General features: G+C 53.2%; 1 protein-coding gene across 6 annotated transcripts in view; it reads left to right on the top strand.

Annotated features, from left to right (window-relative positions):
* The window catches only part of NADSYN1 (NAD synthetase 1), a 57,676-nt gene that overhangs the window by 19,355 nt on the left and 17,485 nt on the right, over window positions 1-20,836 (top strand). For 4 of the 6 annotated variants that reach the window (XM_054524131.2, XM_024254882.3, XM_054524132.2 and 1 more), the window contains exons 6-16: window positions 4,555-4,606; window positions 5,384-5,472; window positions 5,669-5,786; window positions 6,496-6,627; window positions 10,479-10,553; window positions 12,852-12,976; window positions 13,450-13,498; window positions 14,017-14,119; window positions 14,869-15,037; window positions 16,330-16,465; window positions 17,678-17,784. In XM_054524131.2, coding sequence (XP_054380106.1) covers window positions 4,555-4,606; window positions 5,384-5,472; window positions 5,669-5,786; window positions 6,496-6,627; window positions 10,479-10,553; window positions 12,852-12,976; window positions 13,450-13,498; window positions 14,017-14,119; window positions 14,869-15,037; window positions 16,330-16,465; window positions 17,678-17,784 — 1,155 coding nt within the window. Of the gene's footprint in view, window positions 1-4,554; window positions 4,607-5,383; window positions 5,473-5,668; window positions 5,787-6,495; window positions 6,628-10,478; window positions 10,554-12,851; window positions 12,977-13,449; window positions 13,499-14,016; window positions 14,120-14,868; window positions 15,038-16,329; window positions 16,466-17,183; window positions 17,614-17,677; window positions 17,785-20,836 lie in introns of those variants that run through there. The other 2 variants (XM_063728357.1, XM_054524134.2) reach the window with 2 other exon arrangements.

The following is a 20,836-nucleotide window of genomic DNA, read 5'->3' as shown; positions in this document are numbered from 1 at the left end:
TGGAAGCATCCACAGAATATTAAAAGATGCTGTTCTCAGATACACTAACTGCAACAGATCTCAACAGGATAAACAAATAGAAATTCACAGCTAGAAACATTCTTGTGAAACCGCAGAACGCTAAAGACACAGAGAAATTCTCAAAAGTAGCCAAAAGGGAAAAAGACAAATCACCCGCAAAGATTCAGCAGCTGGAGCAACTCCTGCTTCGTAGCGGCGAAGCCTGGAGCCAGGAGACAGTGGCTGGAAAAAAATCCAAGGAGGGAGTCACCGGCAGCCGGGAATGTTAGAATCAGCAAATGCATCCTTTAACAACAGGGACAAAATCAAGACATTTTTACACAAGCAAAAACATTTTATCATTAAAAGACTCAATGGAAATTCTGAAGGTGTACGTTAGGCAGAAGGAAAATCATCCTAGCAGAAGCCTCGAAATTTCAAAAGGATTGGTGAAAAAGGATATTGATAAATTTGTGGATACGTGTCAACAAATGGGACTGTACGAAACATAATGTCTGGTGTGTAGTAGATTTAGGCCAGCCCTAAATCGCTGCATAGCTGTGCACGTAAATTAGGGCAATGCTCCATAGGAGGGTAAAGATAAAGATACTGATCAATTTTTGACTTTAGGTGAAAGAAACAGAAAATTTCTAGGGTAGCCACTAAAAGAAAAGATATAGAACATATGATTGTCAAAATAGCAGGCAGAAGAAAAAAGCGTAAAAGGAAGTGAGTTCTTTAAAAGTCCAGTAGAAAAAGTAGGACTCAGAGATAGCACATAAGACAGAATAAATCTGTCAGTAATCACTACAAATAAAAATGGATATAATAATTTGATTAAAGGACAGAGGTCATTATTCTAGATTAAATGAAAATCCAGGAATAGGCTAAAACCATATTGTAATTAACAATACATTTTGGCAAGTTTGCTGGATGATAAAACCAACCAAAAGCCAGGTTCATTTCATTTACCAGCAACATTCAGTCAGAACGTGTAACTTTAAGAAAGATACCATTTATGATAGCAACAAAAGTGCTTATGGATAACTATAACCAGAGATGTGTAAAAAAGTGAGACAGGAAAAAGTGATCAAATTTTATGGGAGGGCTCAGTAGTGACTGAGCTAAATGGAGATTGCCTGTGTGTGTGAAAAGGAAGGCACAGTGTGAAAAGCATTCATCTCCCCTAAGTTGATCTATGGATTCAGTGTAGTTTCCATAAGAATCTGAACAGGAAATTCAATAAACTGGCTCTAATATTTCCAGGGAAGAGCAAAAGTCCACGAATAGCTAAGATACTCATGAAGACCAAAAGAAAGGCCAGGTGTGGTGGCTCATGCCTGAAATCCCAGCACTTTGGGAGGCCAAGTTGGTCAGAAGTTCAGGATTCGAGACCGGCTCAGAAGTTCGAGACCAGCCTGGGCAACATGGTGAAACCCCCTCTCTACCAAAGAAAATACAAAAATCAGCTGGGCGTTGTGGTGTGCACCTGTGGTCCCAGCTGCCGAGACCAGCTTGGTTGTGGAAACCCTAACCCCGTGGCGCTAGAGGAATTAAAGACACACACAGAGAAATGTAGAGTGTGGAGTGGGAATCGGGGGGCTGACAGCCTTCAGAGCTGAGAGCCATGAACAGAGTTCTACCCACGTATTTATTGACAGCAAGCCAGTGATAAGCATTGTTTCTTTAGATTATAGATTAAAACAGGAAACACATGGATGGGCTCTGGCTAGTTATCTGCAGCAGGAACACGTCCTTAAGGCACAGATCACTCATGCTATCGTTTGTGGTTCAGGAACGCCTTAAGCGGTTTTCCACCCTGGGTGTTCCTTGCCCTCATTCCGGGAAACCAACAACCTTCAGCGTGGGCATCCTGGCCATCATGAGCATGCCACAGTGCTGCAGAGATTTTGTTTATGGCCAGATTTGGGGGCCTGTTCCCAACACCAGCTACCTGGGACGCTGAAGTGGGAGGATCACTTGATCCCATGAGGTTGAGCCTGCAGCAAACTGTGATCGTGCCACTACACTCTAGCCCAGAAGACAGAACAAGACCCTGTCTCAGAAAAAAAAAAAAAAAAAAAAAGACATGTGTTAGTCCGTTTTCATGCTGCTGATAAAGACATACCCAAGACTGGGTAATTTGTAAAGAAAAAGAGCTTTAATAAACTCACAGTTCCATGTGGCTGGGGAGGCCGCACAATCACGGCAGAAGGTGAAAGGCGTGTCTTACATAGCGGCAGACAAGAAAGAATGAGAACCAAGTAAAAAGGGAAACCCGTTATAAAATCATCAGATCTCCTGAGACTTGTTCACTACCACGAGAACAGTGTGGGGGAACCTGCCCAATGATTAAATTATCTCCCACCAGTTCCCTCCCACAACATGTGGGAATTACGGGAGCTACTATTCAAGATTTGGGTGGGGACACAGCCAGACCATATCAGCGCCTGGGTTGAAGTACAAAGATAGGCAAGATTTGATGCAGGGAGCACTTCCAAGGAGACAGCAGCGCACCCTGGGGGCTCAGAGGTCCAGGCGATGCTCTGTTCCTTCACCTGGGTACTGTGTGCACTGGGCTTATTTTAATATCCTTTGATTACACATGTGTGCCTTTGTACTCTTTTGCATAACATATTTTGCAATAAGATGAATCCATAAAGGAAATCTGTGGCCAACCAGATTTTAGCACTTCTGCAGGAGCCAGCTTTTCCTGCTTAGGTGCCTGTGGGATGTCTCTTATTACTCTTGAGGTTCAGTAGCTCCAGCAAATGGCTTGGGGAGTCTCCTCATTTTTTATGATACCCTATAAGGTTTTTTGACTTCACATTCAGGTCTTCTTATTTCAGGAAAGTTTACCTATTTTCTGCTTCCAAAGGCTTTTGTTCTTTTGTTTCTGTTCTGTTCGTCAGGAACCTCTATTGCTGGCACATGACCTGTCTGTCGGCCTGCCTTATCTTTCATCTTCTTTCCAGCCATCACTGTCTTCGTTTATTTGCATTTTTTTCTGGCAGTTTGATTCCCCTGAATTTGTCTTCTCTGCAGTGCTCTTCACGGGGATCTATCCTATGCTTTGTTTTTCTTATCTGCAAGTATTTTAAGACTTTTCAAATTCTTTTCGTAGTTGTAAACTTATCTCCTGTCATTTATATGTGCTTTTGTTGAGAACTTTTATCAGTTGATGTTGTCTCTAGGATTTCAGAGCATAAGTGTGGGGCTCCTGTTCCTTCTTCCCCGTTTGTCTCGTGAACGCCTCAGTGTCAGGTGTCACACTGGGCCCTCTGGGATGGTATTCCTTTCATCCCCGTGGAAGGGGTGGCAGGAAGGTGAGGCTGGAGCCCACCAGAAGCAACTGTACATTTTGGGTCACTTAGAGAAAGCTGAGGTTTCTAATCCTCTTGGAGTTGTGCCGAATGATGACAAGAAATGGTCACGTTCACCATGCCCCTGCTTGCTTTAGTAAAGAGTACTTGGCAGGCTCAAGGAGCCATTCCAGGTTCCAGGTCCTCTTAGGAAAACATAACTAAGGCCTGGTCCTTGCCTGCAGAGAGCCATCCTCAAGGTGTGCGCTGGCCGTGGAGCACAGCTGCAGTGAGGAGCAAGGCTGGGTGTATGCCTGTCCCACTGGGTCTTTGGTCTGGTGCCCAGGGCATCTTTGCATGAGTCGAGGGAAAGGTGCAGATGAAGGGAGAGATGTTTGGACGGTTCCTGCGTTTAAAATGCATTTCGGTGCAGCAGCATCGCCGTCAACAGGCTACAAAGGGTGAATGGAGTGCTCAATATGGGATGGCGAGGCAGCCTGGAGTTCTGTAGGATATCTTCATGTCCCCGTTCCCTACGTGAATGAGGGGGAAAGACATCATTGACTCAGTTTCTCAACTTTTAACATTTCTTAAGTAAAGAGAACTACTAAAACCATGCCCAGAAGGCTCCTGGGAATTCTAAGAAAGCAAAAAGGAAACGGAGTTCCTTGCAGGTGGGAGTGATGCATCTCATAACAGCCTGTTGGAAGTCAAATGCGTGAACCGTGTATTTGAAGATTCCGCCTCTTGGTGGAGCTTCTTGGGACACCTTGCACTAAAGTTGGTATTAAACCCTCCTCCCGATTTCTCGAATTGAGAGCATCATTTTATTCCAGGGATGATATGGGTTTGTCATTGTGCTTCGGATTAATGCCACACAATTTTTCTGATTCAGTAACAACGATCAGGAATTCCACCCGGATTTCTCTATGGGGCAGTGTGGCCAGTTCTCAGCGAATCCCCTGTGACACATCTCTCAGAAAAGATGAACATGAGTGTGTGGGGAAACTGAGGCAGCCCGATGCTCGGAGAGCCCAGCCCACCACATGTCACGTAGTCTCCTCAAACCACCTTCATGCTCTTTTCTTTTTACCTTAACATGATTGTTTATTGCATTGGGAGGAACACTTGGCAGTTCCTTTGCCAGTTCATCAGTTCGGAGGGTTCAGTTTGAGTTTTGTTTAAATGTAGCTGCCATTCCTCATTTGTCCTGAGATGCTCATCCTCAGATCCTCGGTGTTTTCCTCTCCAGGCACACAGAGGAGTACTTTCTGCCTCGGATGATACAGGACCTGACAAAGCAGGTGAGTCCCTGGGTGTGGAGCCCGTTTTTCAGTCGGTTGTTGCTGTTCTCGGCCAACAGTGGACCGGGCGGGGCAGGAACCCTTTGGGGTCCAGGTAACGGAAGGCACCACAGTGCTCACAGGTCCAAAACAGACAAAGGAGGCAGGTTCCTATAGCGAGGGGGGTGGCGAGGCCAGGCAGCAGCCAGGGCGGCTCCTCCTTGCCTTGGGGCTGCTTTTCCTCCCTTCCCCCGCTCACACTGGCTTCCTCCTCTTCATTTCCTACTTGTGGCAGAAGACAGCCTTCTCCACCCCCAGGGGCTATGTTCCGATATTTAAGTGTTATCTAGACCGACAGCAAAATGCCCTATTCTCAATTTTGAATTCTAAGGGAAGGTGCCCTGGTGTCCCCTCTCAGCCACTGCCTTGTGGCTGGGAGTTGGGGCCGGGCTTCATCAGCACAGGGCAGCAGCTGCTTCAGTGTGATCACAGGACAGGGTCGCTTCAGAAACCGCTGGCCCCGATTGGCAGCCACATCGGTGTCTGTGACATTCTGCCCCTTGGCTGCTCAGAGTACAGGCGTCCCCTTCTTCCGCACATAGGCTCCTAAAGGCGCCTCTGCCTGGGACCACCCGGTGTCTCATGCACAGTCGCAGGGCACCCACCTCTTCGGAATGTGCGAGAGCCCAGAGCCAACTCCAGCTCTTGTGGCTGCAGGATGTCCGTGGCCCTAGGTAGTGCGTGGCCCAGACAGGGGGTGGCCAGCGAATCTCATGCACTCTTCTTTTCCGACTGCAGGAAACCGTGCCCTTCGGAGACGCAGTGCTGGTGACGTGGGACACCTGCATTGGAAGTGAGATCTGTGAGGAGCTCTGGACACCCCACAGGTCAGCCCCACGCCTCTGTGCTGTCCGATCGCCCACCTCACATGGGCCAGCTAGGAGGACCTGGGACTGCAGACGTCCTGGGGCCGTGGCCGTGGCCGTGGGCTGGGAGCTGCCATGGGGGAGTGCGAGGGGCCGCCCGGGAGGCTGGGTTGGAGGAGTCTGGTGGCCTCTTCTCTTCACCTGTCCCTGCCTGCAGCCCGCACATCGACATGGGCCTGGATGGCGTGGAGATCGTCACCAACGCCTCGGGCAGCCACCACGTGCTGCGCAAAGCCAACACCAGGGTGGATCTCGTGACTATGGCCACCGGCAAGGTAGGGGCTGGACCAGGGAGCGTGCGCCGCAGGGCAGGCACTGCATCTCGAGCACTCCTGCATCCTCAGTGCCCATCGCAGGGCTGGGCCCACACACGATGGACGTTCCGGGCTAGTAATTATGGCCTGGACTCAACTAGTGTGCCCTGCTGCCCTCCAGGGCTTCGCCAGCACAGCCCATCTCACCCGCGCAGCCACCCTATGAAGCAACCCTGTCACCCTCTGTGCTGTGACCAGGAACCGGAACGTGCTGCTTGTTCGTTGGCATCATGGCGGGGCATAGGGAACACCCGTACGTTTGCTGCTCCTGCTCTTGGGCGGCGAGACGTGCAAGGGGCGGTGCTGGTTCGTCCTTCACGGTGCGGATGTGGGTCTAGCTGAGCCGTGTTTGAGTCTCGGCTTCATCACACAGAGCTTTCTTTGGCTTGTCTGAACCTCATCATGCCTGAGGGAGGTGACGGGGTGTGCCTTGTAGGGTTGTTGTGAAGCAAAAACAAATGTTTTACATAGAGCCTGGCACCTAGCAAGGCCGGGCTCGCCGCAGCTTCACAGGTCTGTGCTTCCCTACACATATGCGTTATCTCTGCAGTGGTGGGGCCACTCATGACGACCTAGCGGGACTGGGGGGAGGTTCCTGTACTTGGGCAGGTGGCGGGTGAGGGTGGTGGACCACTGCTGACCACTCCACTGTGGGCTCCTCCTTTTTCAGAATGGTGGGATTTACTTGCTGGCCAACCAGAAGGGCTGTGACGGGGACCGCCTGTACTACGACAGCTGTGCCATGATCGCCATGAACGGAAGCGTCTTTGCTCAAGGATCCCAGTTTTCTCTGGATGACGTGGTAACGAGCGGGCCTGGACGTACCTGGGGGAGGGTTCCCTGTGCAGGGGCCGAGCTCCTGGTTCTCCCCTGTAAGCCGGGTGCTTAGTGAGGGCCCCTGTGGAGAAGCCCCCGGGGGTCCCGCCTGCTCCTGGTTCTCCCCTGTAAGCCGGGTGCTTAGTGAGGGCCCCTGTGGAGAAGCCCCCGGGGGTCCCGCCTGCTCCTGGCTCTCCCCTGTAAGCCGGGTGCTTAGTGAGGGCCCCTGTGGAGAAGCCCCCGGGGGTCCCGCCTGCTCCGATGGCCTCTAATTTACCTGGTTGGTGAGGGGGGACCTCCCACCCTCGGATCTGGGGACAGCTGAACCTTGACACACGGTGCATAGTAGTGGACAGATAAGGTTGAGGGCAGCTTACGAGTCCTGCGTTCCCACAGTGCGGGAGGAGGGCTCCGTGCCACGCAGGGCCAGGTGGGAGTGCGCTCAGGAACCGAGGGGACAGCCACCGCTGTGGGAGGCGGGATCTGTGGTGAGGAGAGAATGGGTGCCACCTGGCCCCTGCAGGAGGGTGTCGTTGGTTTGTTTGAATTCCGAGGGCTGGCAGGGAACCAAAGCCGCTTCTTTGAAATGAGCAGGCTCCATGGCCCCCGAGACAGGTCTAGGGATCCCATGTATGGTGAGGCCGTTCGAGGCCCTGTCTGTCTTCCCTGGGTGTTGAGGCCGCATATACTCATCTGAGGCCTTACACCACGCTGCCCCTGAGTCCTGGGAAGCAGGAGTGGAGACCCCAGGACACTCTGGTCAGGGAGGCTTTGTTCTGTGGGGCTCTCTGAACACACAGTGGCCAGCTGCATGAGGGACGGCCCCGGGGGACCTGTGAGTTACAGGTCGGAACCGCCATTGCTATCCCAAAGCGACACAGATGTGTGGGTGCTCCGAGGAAGGAGATGACAGAGAACAAAGCTAAGAACCCTGCCTGCCACATTCCTCACCAGCAACTGAGCTGCCACTTGGAATGGGGTTCAGGACCTTGTTGGGGCCCCAGATTCCTTTGGGAAGCTGATGAAAGCTCTGCACGTTCTGCGGCTAAAGATGCGCATTAGCACGGGGCAAGGCTTCCCAGGTAATCATTATCGCCATGGACGCAAACTTCCTCCGCAGAGAAGGGACCACAGATGGAAAGTCCTTGGGGAGATTTGGGCCACTCTCCCTTTCGGTTGTTTGTTTGTTTGTTTTTGAGACGGAGCCTTGCTCTGTCGCCCAGGCTGGAGTGCAGTGGCGCAATCTTGGCTCACTGCAACCTCCGCCCCCTGTGTTAAAGCAATTCTGCCTCAGCCTCCCGAGTAGCTGGGACTACAGATGCATGCTGCCATGCCTGGCTAATTTTTTGTATTTATTTAGTAGAGACGGGGTTTCACTGTGTTGCCCAGGCTGGTCACAAACTCCTGAGCTCAGGCAATCCACCCGCCTCGGCCTCCCAAAGTGCTGGGATTACAGGTGTGAGCCACCGCACCCGGCCTCCCTTTCTGTTTTTGAAGCAAACGAGAAAAAATGGGCTGTTATTGCCACAAATGGAAATCAATCCCAAGTGCACAAATGCAACAAAAAGTAACTTTTAGTTCTGCCCCAAGCCGGCGTGGGTGGGAGCGTCTCCACTCTCAGGCTCAGACCGCGCGTGGGTCCGCAGCGCTCCCTCCCACACACAGCATCGCCTGACCGGTCTTTGGACCCGACGGCCTTCCGCTCTGCTCTTCTTGGGGACAGGCATTAAAGCAGCGGATTCACTGAGGCAGGCGGTAGCACGGGAGGCGAGTTCCGCAGCTGGCTTTGCAGGAGCAGGGTGAGCTTGTGTCCTGGCGTCGCCGACTCTGCCAGGCTGTCTGAGCAGTTCGTTGCTTTGCTTCCCCTGCGTTCCCATCCTCACGATTCTGTCTGGTGCTTTCTGCACAGCATAGGCATGGTCAGCACGGAGCCAGTTATGAAACCAAACCAGTTTCATAGTGGACCGAGTGAACTTCACCCTGAACGAGAATTCCACAGTCTTTTCAGGGGTTTCTCGCGCAGGGGGCAGGCAAGGGTGTGGCCGTCTCCACTCCAGGCCCTGCTTTCCACATGACAGCGTCCCCAGAGGCCTCCTTGCGCTTCATCGTTAACCGCGACAGAGCTAGAAGGGTTTGAAGAGAAGGATTAAGTTCCTGCTGATGGGAAGTGTGGTCCTCTCCCCGTTCCCCACGTCACAGCCACAGGCACACTGGCGGTCGTGTTGATTGGCAGGTGTTTTGGCAATCAATCACCTGCCGCAGGACCCCCGCAGGTTCCCGGCCCTGCATCAAGCCACCACATCGGAGTCCTCGGGGGTCTGTATATTTAGTGAGCACCAGGCAGTTGTTTCGTGCACTAGAATCCGGGAGCCGTTGCCTTACGTGTCTCTAGAACTCCTGATGTTGCCTGAGAGCTCCGTCGTAGGCTGTGGCCACAGGCCTGCTGCATTCAGAGTGGCCGCACTGTCCTCAGGCTCAGGCCGCTGCCCTCCACCAGGTCCTCCGTGGTGCACCTGAAATGGTCAACAGAAGTCTTGTGACACGTGGAATCATTTCAGAGTCGCCCCTTCTGCCTCCTGCTGGAGCAACAGACCTGCCGATCCCCCGCCCCCTGCCCATTGGGCCCGCGTTTCTCAGGGTCTTCCTAATCCCCTGGGCTTTCCGGCTTGTCGTGTGCCTGGAGTCAGGCTGCTGTGTGGAAGGCTGTTAACCTAGCCTTGGGGAGAGTGGGATGGAGACACCTTCTCATGGAACGATCCTCGCCTTCCCCCGTCTCCATTGTTTCATGGCGTCACACGTGCCGTGGCTTTCTGCACGGAAGCTTGGTGGCCATGGTGACATCACTTTGGGAAGCAGCCAGAGAACCACAGGATGTGTGAATTGGTCTCCTTGTCTTCATGGTCATCTCCAGCCAGGTATGGCCCCCCCCGTTACGGCAGTAGGAGCGCGGGGCGCGCAAGGTGGCCACGGCCGTCCTGTGAACCGCCGCAGTGGTGCAGGTGCGGTTCCCGCTGTCCCACACTCGCGTTTAGCAAGGCAACACTCAGGAACACAATTTGATAAAGATATTTTTTCATGAAGGAATAACCCCTATGAGTTAAAACCTCATTTCTGCATATACCGCAATTGGCAGAACCCCTACCATAGCCAGGTTCAAAGGCAGGGCAGTGTCACCTCCTGTGACACAGGCAACATGTCCAGGCCAGGACCCTGGTGTGGATGCCGGGGCTGCGGCTCCGCCTCTGCCCTCCCCCAGCTCCACCCTCCTTTGTGTTGGCCTCAGTCTCAGGTTGCCTCTCCAGCTCCGCCCTCCTCTGTGTTGGCCTGTCTCAGATTGCCTCTCCTCATGGGCATGGGATGTTTGCAGCAGCTCCAGCCATCCCATCTTCACATAGCCACATGCAGAGGCAGCAAAGGGGCCCTGGCTCCCTGTGTGTCTTTTTGATGAGAGGGGTGTTCCCAGAAGTCGCCGGCAGAGGCTTACTGACATTGGGGAGTCTTACTGACATGGGGGTGTCTTACTGACAGGGGTGTGTCTTACTGACAAGGATGTGTCTTACTGACGGGGTGTGTCTTACTGACGGGGTGGTATCTTGTGCTGTGATTAGTTGGTCACTGGCAAAGTTCTGAATGAAGTGGAGGTTCTGGTGGCAACTGTGAGGGGGAAGGGCTATGGGTCGGCCTCAATGTCATCTGCCCATCCCTGGGCCCCCAGGAATCCAGGGGTCTCAGCCCCTGCTTTAGAAGGTGTGACAACACCTTTGACAGCGGCCAAATTACACGTGGGAGTGGAACAAACGGGAAATCATGGGTTCTCTTTGAAATTTCCTTCCCCAGGAAGTCCTGACGGCCACGCTGGATCTGGAGGATGTCCGGAGCTACAGGGCGGAGATTTCATCTCGAAACCTGGCGGTGAGTGCTCCAGTAGACACATGTGTGGGATGCTCATCAAAGACGTGGAAAGTGGCCCCATTCATGCGGGCCTGGTGGAGGCCGTGAGGGTGCAGTGCCTGAAAAGTCCGACGGGGAAGTTCCGGACTTCCCGAGCGTGGAAAGGGCTGGTGCTGCAGACGGAACCTGCTTCCATCTGTTCCCCGTCATCCTCTGCTTGGGCCAGGCCCTGAGCTGGGGTGAGCTGGGGACAGGCAGGCAGAGAGGCCGACAAGACAGTCAGTGTGCTAGGGGCTGCCACACAAGGAAGACCCGAGCAGCCTTGGAGCCCAGGAAGGCCTCAAGGTGGAGGGCGGCAAGCGCAGTAGAAACAGGCACACAGTGTGCAGCCGAGGCTGGTCCCCACCTCGGCAGTCGGAGGCAAGGTCCAAGGCGCAAGCGAGCCTTGTCTAAGCCTGAGTCTGAGACCCTGGGATGCAAGTAACGCCCCTCCTGCAGCCCAGGGTCCTGCTGCTGGTAACCTGCAGCTCTGCGTTTCTACAGGACATCGTCACAAATAGGATGTCCAACTAAGCAGCTGTCATGAGACAGTGATTTTTGCAAACATTGAAGAAGTGTGATGCTCATAACAGAGCGGACTCTTCTGCTGTTGATTGATTGAGACAGGGTCTCGTTCCGTCGCCCAGGCTTGAGTGCAGTGGTACCATCACAGCTCACCGCAGCCTGGACCTCTGGGGCTCAAGTTATCCTCCCACCTCAGCCTCCTGAGTAGCTGAGACAACAGACACGTGCCACCATGCCCAACTAATTTTTAATTTTTTAAAATTTTTTTTTTTTTTGTAGAGACAGAGTCTCACTACGTTGCCTAGGATGGTCTTGGACTCCTGGGCTAAAGCAATCCTCTTGCCTCGGCCTCCCAAAGTGTTGGAATTACAGGCGTGAACTACCGTGTTCAGCCTTTTTCTCATAGCAGTTTTATTAAGTTGTATTTGCCATACCACCCAATGTATTCATTTAAGCACCTGATTCAGTGGTTTTTCATGTATTCATGGAGTTATGCAGCCACAATCTTAGCGCATTTTCATTACCCCAAAAAGAAACTGTACCCATTATGCACCCCGTTCCCTTCCTCTGGCCCTGGCAACCACGAGTCTACTCTCTGTCTTCATGGATTTGCCTATTCTCGATGTTTCATTGGGATGAAATCACACAGTGTATGGCTTCCCACACTTTACTGTGCTGTTTTCAAGGTTTATCTATGTGTCGGGTGCAGCCATCCCTTGGTATCCACAGGGATTGGACCCAGGAGCCTGCACCAATCCCCTGCAGGAATGCCTGTGTCCCACAGTCCCCTCTGCAAAACTCACTGATACGAAGAGTCGGCCCTCTGTATCCATGGGCTTCAGATCCCGCGATTACTGTATCTTCTATCTGTGTGCGGTTGAATCTGCGGGTGTAGAATCCACAGATACAGGGAGTGGCTGTAGCTCATCCCTTTGTATGGTCAGAGAGTGTTCCGTAGCGGGGATGGACACGTTGTGTTTATTCACTCATCCACTGATGGGCATCAGGAATGTTTCCACTTTCTGTCTATCATGAACAATTCTGCTACAAACATACATGTACTTGTGTTGGAGGGGACACATTTTCATTTCTCTTGGGTGTGTCTATCCAGGAGTGGAATTGGCTGGGTCTTATGGTAACTCTGTTAGCCGTTTTTTGCTTTTTGTTTGTTTGTTTGTTTTTTGAGACAGAGTTTCGCCCTTGCTGTGAACTACCATAGGCTGGAGTGCAATGGCGCAATCCCAGCTCACCACAACCTCTGTCTCGTAGGTTCAAGCGAGTCTCCTGTCTCAGCCTCCCGAGTAACTGGGATTACAGGCACCCACCACCATGCCCAGCTAATTTTTGTATTTTTAGTAGAGACAGGGTTTCATCATATTGGTCTGGCTGGTCTCGAACTCCTGACCTCAGGTGATCCACCTGCCTCAGCCTCCCAAAGTGCTGGGATTACAGGTGTGAGCCACCGTGCCTGGCTCTGTTTAGCCTTTGAGGAGCTGCCAGAGCGTTTGCCACACGGCTGCACCATGGTAGTTTCCAGGCAGCCGGGTTTGAGGATCCCGGTTTCTCACCCCTCACCAGCACCTGTTGCCAATGGTCGTTTTGCTTCTCGCCATCCTCGTGGGAGTGAGGGTGGCCTCGCTGTGGTTTTGACATGCGTTTCTGTGGCTGATGGAGTCCTGCTTGTCTGTTGGTCCCAGGGACCCAGAGGGTTTCCGTGAAGCTGGGAGTCATTGTGTCTTGAATCTCCATTGCCAGGCCAGCAGGGCGAGCCCCTACCCCAGAGTGAAGGTGGACTTTGCCCTCTCGTGCCACGAGGACTTGCTGGCACCCGTCTCTGAGCCCATCGAGTGGAAATACCACAGCCCTGAGGAGGAGATAAGGTGTGTGGCCCCTGACCCCTGGGAGGGACCTGGCGTCCGTGTGGCCACGCCTCTGGGGTGGGGACTCCTGGAGGTCACGCAGTGGGTTTTCAGAACCTGCCTGGGTGGGGACTTGGCAGGAGGCAACTGTGCCTCTCCTGGGTTGAGGGCATGGATGCTAGAGCCAGACCTCCTGGGTGTGACCCCCAGCCCTGCTGCTTCCCCGTGCTGTGACCTTGGGCCCCAAGGTGCTGTCCGTTCTGTGGCTCAGTGTCCCCATTTTAAAATGAGGACGATGATAATACCCACGTCCCAGGGCTGTCTTCGGAATCACATGCATCCCTTCTCACGAGGTGCCTAAAGCAGAGACGGGCGTCCTGAGAGCCCAGCGTTGACTCTGGCACTGCAGCCTCCTGGGGCCTGCTTGGGTGGGTTGTCGGGTGCTGTGGGCAGGGGCCGCCGCCTCCGGGCTCCATGTTCTGATTGCCCTGCAGCCTTGGACCTGCCTGCTGGCTCTGGGATTTTTTAAGACGAAGCGAACAGGTAAGACTTCCAGTTTCTAGTGAGCCCACTTTGCTTGTTCTGCTGGTTGGTCTGGTTTTATTCTGGGGCAGGGTAGGGATTTTTTTTTTTCTTTTAATGCAAACAACAAAAAGCATTTCATCACTCTGCCTCCATGGGGAGCTTAGTCTGCGCTAGCCAGAGGCAAGGTGGGCACAATGGCTGGGGTCAGCTCCACCTTTGGAGGCTCAGCGGAACCCAGCCCGTCAGCGTTCAGGGTCACCCTCACCATCTCGCCAGCATTGTAATCACGCATATCTGCAGTTCATCGGTGGAGTCAGCCTCTGACACGCCCCCACAGTGAAGCGTCTTTTTTCCCTCTGAAAAATCCATTCATCCTGCCACGTGTGGGTATTTGTCCTGACTCCATGGAAAGTGCCGACACCCATGTGCATAGCTGTGGACACCTCCTTGAGGTCTGTGGGTGGAGCTTGGCTGATCCATGGGCATGCCGCTTCTCTGAGGCTCTGCTCACACTGTGTTTGGTTGGTCCATTCCAGGCAGGGTTTTTGCTGCCCTTGAGTGGTGGGGTGGACAGCGCAGCCACCGCCTGCCTCATCTACTCCATGTGCTGCCAGGTCTGCGAGGCCGTGAGGAGCGGAAGTAGGTGACATCTGTTGGCTTGAGGGAGGCTCCAGGGTCCAGCCCTTGGGCTGCCTGAGTCAGGGACCCAGGAGGGGGCAGAGGAAACACCCGTGCCATGGACATCCGGGTGAAGGGGGCTTTGTGGCCATGCACAAATGTCACAGCGTCACATCCCAGTCCTGCAGCCAAGGCAGCAAGGCCATCAGCAGCTTCCTGGGGCTTTGGGCCCATGTGGCTGAGTCTCCAGAGCTGTACCTGCCTGCTCTGTGCATGGTGTGGCCTGGTGGAAAGAACACAGGTGTCGGAGGTTCACATCCTCCCCCATGTGATATGGTATCGGACATCACCTTAGCATATGCAGCAGAACAGGGGTGATGATGCCCGTCAGATGGGGCTGTGGGCTATAGCGTGGGCTGGCGCTGCACTGGCACCTGGGGGCATAGACTGGGGTGGAGCTGCACGGGCACCTGGGGGTGTAGACTGGGGTGGAGCCGCACGGGCACCTGGGGTTGTAGACCGGGGTGGAGCCGCACGGGCACCTGGGGGTGTAGACCGGGGTGGAGGCGCACGGGCACCTGGGGGTGTAGACTGGGGTGGAGCCACACAGGCATCTGGGGGCGTAGACTGGGGTGCAGCTGCATGGGCATCTGGGGGCATAGACTGGGGTGGAGCTGCGTGGGCATCTGGGGGCATAGACTGGGGTGGAACTATGTAGGCACCCCACACACTCAGGTGACTTCCACCCAGTCTGTCCTGGCGGTTTTCAGATGAGGAAGTGCTGGCTGATGTCCGCACCATCGTGAACCAGATCAGCTACACCCCCCAGGATCCCCGAGACCTCTGTGGACGCATACTGACCACCTGCTACATGGCCAGCAAGAACTCCTCCCAAGAGACGTGCACCCGAGCCAGAGAGTTGGCCCAGCAGATTGGAAGGTAGGGTTGGTCCCTGGTGTTGGGCATGGCAGGTGGCTGACAGAGCTCAGAGTCGCTGGAAGCTCCGCCTGTGAGTGCATTGGTGACTGGCTTCATTCATTCCGCATCGTGTCATCCACAATGTGGATTAACGTGTCAGTGCTCCGTCCCTTTTTGTGGGTGAATAATATTCCACTGTACAGATAGACCAGTTTGTTTCTCCAGTCATCAGCAATTGTTTAAATGTGCATCTAGGAGCTTATCAGGGCTCCACTTTCTCTTGGTTTGAGCCAGATTTCAGGGAAGCTGTGTATGAGTCCTCCCTATCTGACCCACCCCAGTCTCAGATGGTGCCTGCGATTTCCACCCTTCCGTCCCCTCACTCCTTGCGTTCCCAGTGCAGGCTGCAGGTCATGTGTGCTCACTGGGGTGTGCAGCAGGTCCTGGAAGTTGCCTGTGGGCTGGCTCCTACCCCTCCTCCTTTCCCTTCCCCCACCCTCACTGCCTCTTCCATGGGCAGTTCTCTACGTGAGGACAGTGGAGGGGGAGGGCACCTTTCCAGAGAAGAGAGACTGGGTTCCATCTAGAATGTTCCATCCATAATGGCTCCTAGGAGAAAATGAGCAGCTCCCCATCCTGTTTGTTGAGCTCAGCTAAAAGCTGTCCCCCTGCCCTCCAGTGATTGTCCTCCTAGATATGTACTCAGAGGAATCAGAAGCAAGGACCCGAACAGATACTTGTTCAGGAAAGTCCATAGGAGCACTATTTGCAGAAGCCAAGAGGTAGGGACAACCCAAGGTCCATCTCAGATGAACGGAGGAAGAAACTGTGGTCCATTCACATGGTGGAATATTATTCACCCACGAAAAGGAGTGCAGCACAATCACATGACACAGGAGAAACCTTGAAGACGTAGTGCGGATGAAGGGAGTGGAGCCAGCCACACCAGGCCACATGGTGTTTGATTCCATTTCCATTCCATTTCTACACAATGTCCAGAACAGGCCACAGCATAGAGAGAGAGGGTGTCTGTCACTCTCTGCATCTGTCACTGTCACAGCTGTCAGAGCTGGAGGAGGAGGGAGTGGGGACAGACTGCCAGTGGGATGGGGTTTCCTTCTCTGGTGATGGGAAGTTCTGAGCTGGATGGTGGTGATGGCTGCGCAGCACTGTGGATTGCTAAACACCACAAATCATACACTTCAAACGGGTTACAATGGTCAGTTTTAGGTCATCAGGGCTTCACCGCACATGCGCGCACACATGCACACACGTGCACACGCTGCCTTCAATGCCTACCCTTCTCCTTCCAGCCACCACATCAGTCTCAACATCGATCCAGCCGTGAAGGCCGTCATGGGCATCTTCAGCCTGGTGACGGGGAAGAGCCCTCTATTCGCAGCTCATGGAGGAAGCAGCAGGGAAAACCTGGCGCTGCAAAATGTGCAGGTGCCCCCGCCTGGGCCGGCGTCCCCTGGGGGTGGGGGTGCAGGGAGCCCTGGGATGGCTGGTGCAGGATGTGCAGGTGACCCCACCTGGGCTGTCATCCCCTGGGGGTGGGGGTGCAGGGAGCCCTGGGACAATCACTACAGGATGTGCAGGTGCCCCCACCCGGGCCGTCGTCACCATGAAGGTCATGGCACAGGTTACCTAGGGATAGCCAGTGCTGGGGTCACAGCTTGTATGCCTCACTGAAGACATCAGTCATGCAGCCTTGTTAACAAGGAGGGGGGTCTGCGTGTGTGTTGGTGCATGAGCATGTGATGTGTAAGAGCAAGAGCGGGGGTGTAAGGATGTGCATGCTTGAGTGTGTGCATGAGCGTGAGTGCAAGAGCAAGAGGGTGTGTCTGAGCCTGAGTGTGAGCCTGAGCGTGAGCCTGAGTGTGAGACTGAGCGTGAGAGGTTACATGAGTGTATGAGAGTACAAGAGTGTGAATGTGAGTATGCACAAGAGTGGGTGTGCTTGTGAGTGTTTGTGCACAAGCAAGTGTGAGTGTGTGGGTGTGCGAGTGAGTGTGCACAAACGTGAGTGCACAATTGTGTGCATGGGTGCGTCTGCATGAGTGAGTGCACGAGCAGCCTGTGAGCGTGTGGGTGGGTGGGTGTGCATGAGTGTGAGAGTGCACATGACTGTGTGTGTGTGAGTGTGTGTCTCTTTAATCCTCAGGGAACAGCCCAGACGTTGTCTGCCTCCTGGGCTACTGCACTTGACTGGCTGCTCCATGATGGGCGGAGGAGAAGAGAGGCTGGGGGCTCCAGCTGCTGGGATCTGTCGTGTCTCTCTCTGTCCCCTTTCTGCTGTGCCTGGGTGGCCTCTCCCCTCCTGCCAGTGGTAAAAGGATGGAAATGCAGTTGCCAAGCTTTCTCCCAGGGACCCCACGACTCAGTCCTGCCACCGATGCTCCCTCTGCCCTCCCGGGCTCTGGGTGCTCCCATCTTTGAAGGCAAGGCACCACTGGGCTTGTGTGAGCCTTGTGGAGGTGGGATCACCCCGAGAGGAAGGCCTCGGGACACTATGGGACTCTGAGACTCTGATGTTCCCAGAACACTACAGAGCTCCTAAGCTATTTTAATTTTCTTGTTTTCAAGAGTTTGTGGGTGTGTGTCTCCCCCATGTTCCTTTGCAAGGGAACCGGTTATTTCCTCTGTTGTGTTGTCCAGGCTCGAATACGGATGGTCCTCGCCTATCTGTTCGCTCAGCTGAGCCTCTGGTCTCGGGGCATCCGCGGTGGGCTCCTCGTGCTGGGATCCGCCAACGTGGATGAGAGGTGAGTGTGGCCCAGTGGCACGTGGTGGTGGGCCCCTGAACCTCTCAGGTCTCTGAAGGTGACACGCTGTGAGATTCTATCATCCTGTGCCTCTCATGGCGGGTTTGGTTCCTGGAACGACATCATTCCTCTAGAATTTCACCCAGCCCGAGTGGCAGAGCGGATGAGTATCGCGTTTCTGCAGGTGGCTCTGGGTGCTCACCACTTTCATCAGCCTTGTGGTTCTTCATCTCTACTGCACCTCAAATTCATCTTCCCACCACCCTCTGCCATGGTCAGGCTCCCCTCTTCCTTCTAGGCTGTTCCACTGCGTCTTAAGTCATTCCTTTGCAGCTAGTTTTTACCTCCAAACCAGAGTTCATTTTTTATGTGGACTGAAAATACTCCCCTTCTCATATTCAACAAAACTCAGAGCCTCCCTGTTGTTTTCCAGATAAAATTCAAGCTGCCCCTCAAGCCCAGCAGTGGAGGCTGCTAGAAATTCTTTTCCAGCCTTGGTTTCCCCACTTCCCTTAGGTGAGCCTCTGCCCCTCTCAGCTCATCTGTGCTGTTCTTAGATGCTCCTTAGGAGCGGAGGGATTTCAAAAACTATTTGTCATTTATTCATTTGTTTGTCTATGCATCCATCTAACCATCCATCAGTTGGGCCATCCATCTATCCACCCATCCATCCATCTGTCCATTCATCTATCCATCTATGCATCCACCCATCCATATACCCACTCACCTGTCCATTCATCCACCCATCTGTCTGTCCATCCATTCATCCATCCATCCATCCACCCACCCACCCATCTGTCTGTCCATCCACCCACCTATGACCCATCTATTCATCCATCCACCCACCCACTCACCCACTCATCTATCCTTTCATTCACCCATCTGTCTGTCTATGCATTCATCCATCCATCCATCTACCCACACATCCTTCCACCCATCCGTCCCTCCATGCATTCATCCACCCACCCACCTATCCATTTATCCACCCATGTGTCTGTCCATCCACCCATCTGTCCGTCTATCCACTCATCTATCCATGTATTCATTCACCATTTCATCTGTCCACCAGCCCATCCATCCACCCATCTCTCCCTTTGTCCATCCATCCACCCATCTGTCCACATTTCCTTCCTTCCATCCATCTATCCCTCTCTTTTTTCTATGGTGTGAGTGTCTTCTTTTTTTTTTGAGACGGAGTCTCACTTTGTCCCCCAGGCTGGGGTGCAGTGGCGTGATCTCGGCTCACTGCAAGCTCCGCCTCCAGGGTTCACACCATTCTCCTGCCTCAGCCTCCCGAGTAGCTGAGACTACAGGCGCCCACCACCAAGCCCGGCTAATTTTTTTTGTATTTTTAGTAGAGACGGGGTTTCACCGTGTTAGCCAGGATGGTCTCGATCTCCTGACCTCGTGATCTGCCCACCTCGGCCTCCCAAAGAGTATGAGTGTCTTAATCACTCTGCGTCCTTACCTGTCTGCAGATGTGTTCTCTCTTAAAACTTATTTTTTACTCTTAAATCCTATTTTATTTTTCTAATTACAGAAATTTGAAATTAACACCTGATACTGTGTAAAAATTTTCATCCTCGTGCATATTTTGACCATTGCTTTTCTGGTGCCTCTGGTGCCTTTGTAAGGGACTGATTTTGCAGGAGGGGTGTGTTGGCTGGTGTATATTCTGAGCTCTGGTGTAGTTGAGGAGATTGATGTTTGCTTTGGCTCTGCATTGCTTTTGTAGATGAGGAAGAATTTGATCTGTTATAAAATTGTGTTGTAAGAGTTCCCCCTCACAACTCTTGTCCATCATTTTCTAGTATTTAAAATGTTAACAAAGAAACAAGTATATTTTCCAGGGTGGGATTGGGTTCTGGGAGTTGGAAGGTCTCTAGATGCCATTTAGAAAATAAACAAATGGGACTGGCGCGGCGGCTCACGCCTGTAATCCCAGCACTTTTGGAGGCCGAGGCAGGTGGATCACAAGGTCAGGAGATGGAGACCATCCTGGCTAACACAGTGAAACCCTGTCTCTACTAAAAATACAAAAACTTAGCCGGGCGTGGTGGCGGGCGGCTGTAGTCCCAGCTACTCAGGAGGCTGAGGCAGGAGAATGGCGTGAACCCGGGAGGCGGAGCTTGCAGTGAGCCGAGATCGCGTCACTGCACTCCAGCCTGGGTGACAGAGCGAGACTCCATCTCAAAAAAAAAAGAAAATAAAATAAACAAACATGATCCCTCAGCTGTGGGACACAAGGCTCTGTGGCTGCGGACACTCCCCTTGTGATGTTGTAGTGAAGCCCTTCTCTCTGTTTCCCATGCTGCATCTCCCTCTGCCACCTTCTTCTCACTGGTCACAGCCAGTCCTTCTCTTCCTCTGTGTTCTGGTGAGAATCTCAAATGTGTAGTGTTGATTTTTTTAAATTTCCCTGTAATTCTGTCGTTGAATTGCATCTGATTCTAGTTCAGTTACATGCCTGTCTGCTCATCAGCGGCCTGTTGGACACCTGTCCTCCATCAGGCTTTCTTCCCAGTGGTGTGAATGAGTCAGAAACAATTCCTGTTCTCTGCAAGTGGGAGGAGACAGTGATAGCCCAGCAGATAACATGTGTATTGTAGGAAACATCTGCCCAGAGAGCTCAAGGAGGGGAAGGGAGAGCTGGGAGTTTGTAAGCAGCTTGCCCAGGGAGGGCCCTACTGAGAAGTGGGTTTCATAAAGGCCTGTGGGAGGCGAGAGTGGGTGGAGAAGAGCCTGTGAAGGCCTGAGTCGTGACTCCCCCAGGACTGAGAGCCCGTCATTGTCTCCCTGAAAGGCCTGGTCTTGAGTGGGGACTGGAAGACCCGCAGAGCTGTTTTGGAAAGTGTGCGGTGTGTGAGGCAGGGGGAGGTGTGAGAAGTCAGAGACAGCTGTTTCCAGAAATTTCACTTTGAAGGGGAGGGGAGGCCCAGGATAGGCGCTGCAGAGATCACTGGGGACAGGAAAAGGAGTTTGCTTTATTATTAGAGACAGGTCTTGCTCTGTCACCCAGGCTGGAGTGCAGTGGCACCGTCACAGCTCACTG

The sequence above is a fragment of the Pongo abelii genome, chromosome 9, assembly GCF_028885655.2.
Source record: "Pongo abelii isolate AG06213 chromosome 9, NHGRI_mPonAbe1-v2.0_pri, whole genome shotgun sequence".
Lineage (NCBI taxonomy): Eukaryota > Metazoa > Chordata > Mammalia > Primates > Hominidae > Pongo > Pongo abelii.
This window is presented reverse-complemented; position numbering and strand designations above follow the sequence as displayed.